General features: G+C 52.7%; 1 protein-coding gene across 1 annotated transcript; it reads left to right on the top strand.

The window, feature by feature from the left end:
• Positions 1-1,049: 1,049 nt before the first annotated feature.
• LOC127763390 (auxin efflux carrier component 1a) lies at positions 1,050-4,220 on the top strand. Its single transcript, XM_052288076.1, has 6 exons — positions 1,050-2,415; positions 2,512-2,785; positions 2,900-2,985; positions 3,079-3,236; positions 3,528-3,604; positions 3,689-4,220. Exons 1-6 carry the CDS (start codon positions 1,290-1,292, stop codon positions 3,753-3,755), a joined length of 1,788 nt encoding a protein of 595 aa, XP_052144036.1. The 5' UTR covers positions 1,050-1,289; the 3' UTR covers positions 3,756-4,220.
• The last annotated feature ends 1,780 nt before the right edge of the window (positions 4,221-6,000 follow it).

Genomic DNA, 6,000 nt, shown 5'->3' with positions numbered 1-6,000 from the left:
ATGTTTAAATCGTGGAGTAGTAATATCTTTTATTTTTTCCGTGATGGCTACAGGATTGAATTTACTCTCTGGAAAATACACATGAAATTCCCTCACTTCCAAGTTCCAACTTGTCCTCAGCAAGCTACCGCTTGAGCTTTCATTGACTTCTATAGCTGCAAGTTATTGCCAGTGGAGGAGTTGAAAGATATGGTGGCGATTGGTCCGGATCCGACTACCGAGTTGCCGTTTCAGGAATATTCACATCTACGGTGCAGGCTAGCACTAGCAGATTCCTTTCTGGATCTGATTTTCGGGACATTTGTGGTAGTTTTGATGGCTCCTTTTTCAGATTCCGTTACCGATAACACTCGAGATTTGGCAGAAACAAAAGGCAAGGACAGGGAGCTGGCACGTCACTGACCGCCGTCCCCTATACGGACTGACGAGCTTCTGTACGTACCTCGAATCCAATAAAAACGGGAATTGATTTTGTTCACCGAGACTTTCAGAGGCGTAATTCGATTCAAAGCGCCCAATTTACACTCCACGAAGTCTTAAAGTCTAGCGCCGGAAGCAATGTCTCTCATCACTAAAAACAACTGATCTTACCAGACAATTCATATGCAAACTCCCCCCCCCCCCCCACCCCCTGAGTTAGTCAAAAAAAAAAAAAACAACTGATCTGAAATTCTGAATAGTTTGAGCCACAGCGACAGGAATGCATGACACAGTCTTGTATTTTTTGTTCGTATTTCCTAACATGGCGTGGACTATTAGTACGTCGGTATGGACCATGCATAGTGTACGCAAATACCGTATAGTACTTTTCAATAGTAGTACACCACGCGAATCAGCCGGCAAAAGCCCTGTCCGACCCGGGCGGGGGCGTATCTATGTACGAGCCCCATGAACAACAGCTCGATCCATCCACGCGCGCGTGACGGCTCGGCGGCTGTCACCAACCCGGTCGCCGGGCGGTCTCGCTCGATCTGGGTTGGGATACATACCGCATACGGGTTGCAGAACGCAGATAGTACTACCAGCACAGCGCATCGCGATAGATAAAGGCAAGCAAACAAGGGATGGTCCAAACCGAGCTCGGGCCGCGCTGCCATCTCGCCTAAATAAAACCGCGCTACCCATCGACCGATCCTACTCGCACGCGCACACACCCAATCAAATGCTCCTCCTCCGCCGCCTCCTCTCGCTGAGCTGAGCTGAGCTGTGAAATAGTGCCACCGAGTGAGCGCTGAGCTGAGCTCGAAGCAAGAGAGGAAGAGGAGGAGGAGGGAAGAGGGGGGGCGAAGATGATTACGGCAGCGGACTTCTACCACGTGATGACGGCGATGGTGCCGTTGTACGTGGCGATGATACTGGCGTACGGGTCGGTGAAGTGGTGGCGCATCTTCACGCCGGACCAGTGCTCCGGGATCAACCGCTTCGTGGCGCTCTTCGCCGTGCCGCTGCTGTCGTTCCACTTCATCTCCACCAACAACCCGTACACGATGAACCTCCGGTTCATCGCCGCCGACACGCTGCAGAAGCTGATGGTGCTGGCCATGCTCACGGCGTGGAGCCACCTCAGCCGCCGGGGGAGCCTCGAGTGGACCATCACGCTCTTCTCCCTCTCCACGCTGCCCAACACGCTCGTCATGGGGATCCCTTTGCTCAAGGGCATGTACGGGGAGTTCTCCGGCAGCCTCATGGTGCAGATCGTCGTGCTGCAGTGCATCATCTGGTACACGCTCATGCTCTTCATGTTCGAGTACCGCGGCGCCCGGATGCTCATCACCGAGCAGTTCCCGGACACCGCCGCCAACATCGCCTCCATCGTCGTCGACCCGGACGTCGTGTCGCTGGACGGCAGGAGGGACGCCATCGAGACGGAGACGGAGGTGAAGGAGGACGGCAGGATACACGTCACCGTGCGCCGCTCCAACGCGTCTCGCTCGGACATCTACTCCCGCCGCTCCATGGGCTTCTCCAGCACCACGCCGCGGCCGAGCAACCTCACCAACGCCGAGATCTACTCGCTGCAGTCGTCGCGGAACCCGACGCCGAGGGGTTCAAGCTTCAACCACACCGACTTCTACTCCATGGTGGGCCGCAGCTCCAACTTCGGCGCGGCCGACGCGTTCGGCGTCCGCACCGGCGCCACGCCGCGCCCGTCCAACTACGAGGACGACGCGTCCAAGCCCAAGTACCCGCTCCCGGCGTCGAATGCGGCGCCCATGGCGGGCCACTACCCGGCGCCGAACCCGGCCGTGTCGTCGGCGCCCAAGGGCGCCAAGAAGGCTGCCACGAACGGGCAGGCCAAGGGCGAGGACCTCCACATGTTCGTCTGGAGCTCCAGCGCGTCGCCCGTGTCCGACGTCTTCGGCGGCGGCGCGCCAGACTACAACGACGCCGCGGCAGTCAAGTCCCCCCGCAAAAGTAGCAATCTTTTATCTTCACCGTGTACTATTTGCCTGATTTGGGGAGCATTTCTTGGGCTAATTTGTACTGACTCGTATATTTCTTTTACGTCAGTGGATGGAGCGAAGGACAGGGAGGACTACGTGGAGCGGGACGATTTCAGCTTCGGGAACAGGGGCGTCATGGACAGGGACGCGGAGGCAGGGGACGAGAAGGCGGCGGCGGCGGCGGGCGCCGACCCCAGCAAGGCCATGGCGGCGCCGACGGCGATGCCGCCGACGAGCGTGATGACCCGCCTCATCCTGATCATGGTGTGGCGCAAGCTCATCCGCAACCCGAACACCTACTCCAGCCTCATCGGCCTCATCTGGTCCCTCGTCTGCTTCAGGTGCGTACACCCCGGGCTTCTCGCAAACCCAAACCCATCTGCTCGTACGTGCTGTGGTGGTGCGGTGTGGTGGTCTGGTTCTGACAAGGCGTTCGTCTCGTTTTGGCGTTGCAGGTGGAACTTCGAGATGCCGGCCATCGTCCTGAAATCCATCTCGATCCTGTCGGACGCGGGGCTCGGCATGGCCATGTTCAGTCTCGGTCGGTATTCTCTTGTTTCCATGCTAACCTCACCTCACCCCCGGCAGTGTCACGAGCTGTTCCCCTGAGTTTGCGATCTCGCCATGCATGCAGGTCTGTTCATGGCGCTGCAGCCGCACATCATCGCGTGCGGGAACAAGGTGGCGACGTACGCCATGGCGGTGCGGTTCCTGGCCGGGCCGGCCGTGATGGCGGCGGCGTCCTTCGCCGTCGGACTCCGTGGCACGCTCCTGCACGTCGCCATTGTCCAGGTAAACCGGAACGGAAAAGAACAGCCATACGCACACACTGTCACACGCACAGTCACACACCGAAAATAAAGGTCTCCGTGTGGGTGGGCATGCAACCTACCGCGCGCAGCCAGCCAGCGTCGTTCTTTTCTCCCAGCCCCTCGTGCTCGTTCGCGTCTGCTTTCTCTCCTGCCTTTTGCTCTCCACGGCCGCGGCACTTTCTACGTTTGGCCAGCACGAAAGCCTTTTGCTTTGGCTAACCTTTTTCTCTCTGTTGTTCTTTTGTTTGGTCCAAACCGAACGAACGAACAGGCAGCTCTGCCCCAGGGCATTGTCCCCTTCGTCTTCGCCAAGGAGTACAGCGTGCACCCTAGCATTCTCAGCACAGCGTAAGTACTAGATTCTCTCTCAGTTTGCACTCTGTCCTGAATCGACGGGCCACTGACATTTTTTGCCTTTGCTCCTGCTCGCAGTGTCATCTTTGGCATGCTCATCGCCTTGCCTATCACCCTCGTCTACTACATCTTGCTTGGGCTGTAATCGAGTTGCATGCATGTAAATTCCTGCTCCTGACAACCAGCCATGTTAAGAAGAGGGGAGAAGAAGACAGAGCTGGTACACTGTTTGCAAAGTCAGGACTCTTTGATTTTTCTTTTCTTTTCTTTATTTCTTGAAGTAGAATTTGGGAGGAGGGGGATTGGAAGGGAGTCAAACGAGTCAAGGGGAGGACAGGATGGTAGCTAGCTTAGCTAGGACAATGGTGAGTCACAAAAGAGCACCAAAAGCAAGTACAAGTACAAAGCTTGGGGGGACACAGGATCCAGTTCAGGTCACAGAAACGGTTCGGTTTTGGGAGGGGATTGTGGGAGTTTTGGTTGGCTGCGCTGCGCTGACCCTTGTAAAATGGACGCCGATTCTGACAAGAGATCGACCTTGTTTTGTTCGTGTCGTGGTATTGCTGACTACTACTTTGAAATGATTAATATCCTACTACTAATTACTCCAGTCTTTTTGCTGTAAATTCACTCTTCTTTTTACCTATACGTCAAATTGGAACTTTGTGCACAACTAAATGGAGAGCACACTGCTGTCTAATCTACTGCTCCAAAAATCGTTTAGCACAGCGACCAGAAGAGCCGCTTTCGCTTTCGCCTGGCCGAGTCGAAGCCACAGAAACGCATGGGTGACGAGGCCTCACTCCCTATCAGCGGTTGCTGATTTGATAAGACATGTCGGCCGTTAGAGCTGTGTGCCGCCAATTAGTACTAGTACCTGATGAGGTCGCTTACGTGGAGATGGCACCAATAAGCTAGTGACTCTAGCTGTAATCATGGAGACGGACGAATGCACAGTACCGTAGATTCATGGAGATCAGCTGAGCTAGTTCTAACCAAGCATGAAACTAGATGATTTCGCATGAAATGGTTCATAATCAGATTAAGGTTCATTCTATACACATATTAGAGGCAACAAAAGGACATAAACGGAATTGTTGACTTGTATATGTAGTTCTTCAAGTAGAAAATGTGTCTGTCTGCGCTGTACTATTAACTGACTGATTGGATTAGTTCATTCGTTCTGAACATCTGATGGAGAAAATATTGCGAAGGGGTTGGTGGCCCTACGTTTGGTGCAGGGCATTATGCGCTAATGTGGGATTTGATGTGGACCGGTGGAGCATATCCAGCGACAAGCAGGGCCCTCTAGGTTGCTGTCGCATTTAAGTGCCTTGTTGGGGTCCCTGTGCTCCCCCTGCTCATTTTCCGCCACTGTTCTGAATCTGCCGCCTAACCTCTTGGTTGAATGGTTGTTAGACCTGTTCAGTTCGTTCCACGGCTAGTGCCTTCATCTCCCCTCTTCTCCGGGAAAAAAGAAAAGGCTTGCATTTACGTACGGAAAAGGATTATCTGATTTAACTACTGTGCAGTTGAGCCACTGATATATGGACCTTACTAAAGTGGAACCCACATATCAGTGACTCAACTATATGTGTAGTTAAGTCATAGGATCCGCTTTCCACGTATCTCATTGTGTTGCATCCACCATGCTCATACATAGCAAGACTACTTGAAGCGAAATGCGAGTTTCAGTTCAGGTGTAGTTTCTCCTTAGGCTGTGTTCGTTAATAGGGGTTGGGAACCTATCTCCTCCGCACGAAAAAGGGAGCGATCCATTAGCGTGTGATTAATTAAATATTAGCTATTTTTTTAAAAAAATAGATTAATTTGATTTTTTTAAGCAACTTTCGTATAGAAACTTTTTACAAAAAATGCATCGTTTAGCAGTTTGAAAAGCGTGCATGCAGAAAACGAGGGAGAGGGGTTGGGAAGAGGCCGAAACGAACGCAGCCTTTGTCTTTCTAAAGGCAACTTCATTTTTATACCCAAATCCTTCACATGGGAAGAGCCGTGGTAATATGAAAAACATGCATAGGTTTATTGTTGTAAAAGAGACATTGACAATGACATGGGGGTCAATGTGAAAGAATATCATATAAGTTCCAAACTTGCTAACAGCACCAACACGATATTTGTCAAACTACATCCCAGAGCATTGATTATAGACGGTCCTTAAAAAATAGCATCATCCTTCGCAAGCGAACCAATGGCTTCTTGACTTGGACCTGCCAGGGACCGCGGGCTGGACGACAGACCTGATTGATCAACTTGTCGGGGTTTGGAACGCCGTTCAGGCTATACACCTGGTAGAGCACGAGGAGGACAATATAACATGGAAGCTTACTAACCACGACGAGTACACAGCAGCATCGGCATATAACGCGCAA

This window comes from Oryza glaberrima, chromosome 2, assembly GCF_000147395.1.
Source record: "Oryza glaberrima chromosome 2, OglaRS2, whole genome shotgun sequence".
Lineage (NCBI taxonomy): Eukaryota > Viridiplantae > Streptophyta > Magnoliopsida > Poales > Poaceae > Oryza > Oryza glaberrima.
This window is presented reverse-complemented; position numbering and strand designations above follow the sequence as displayed.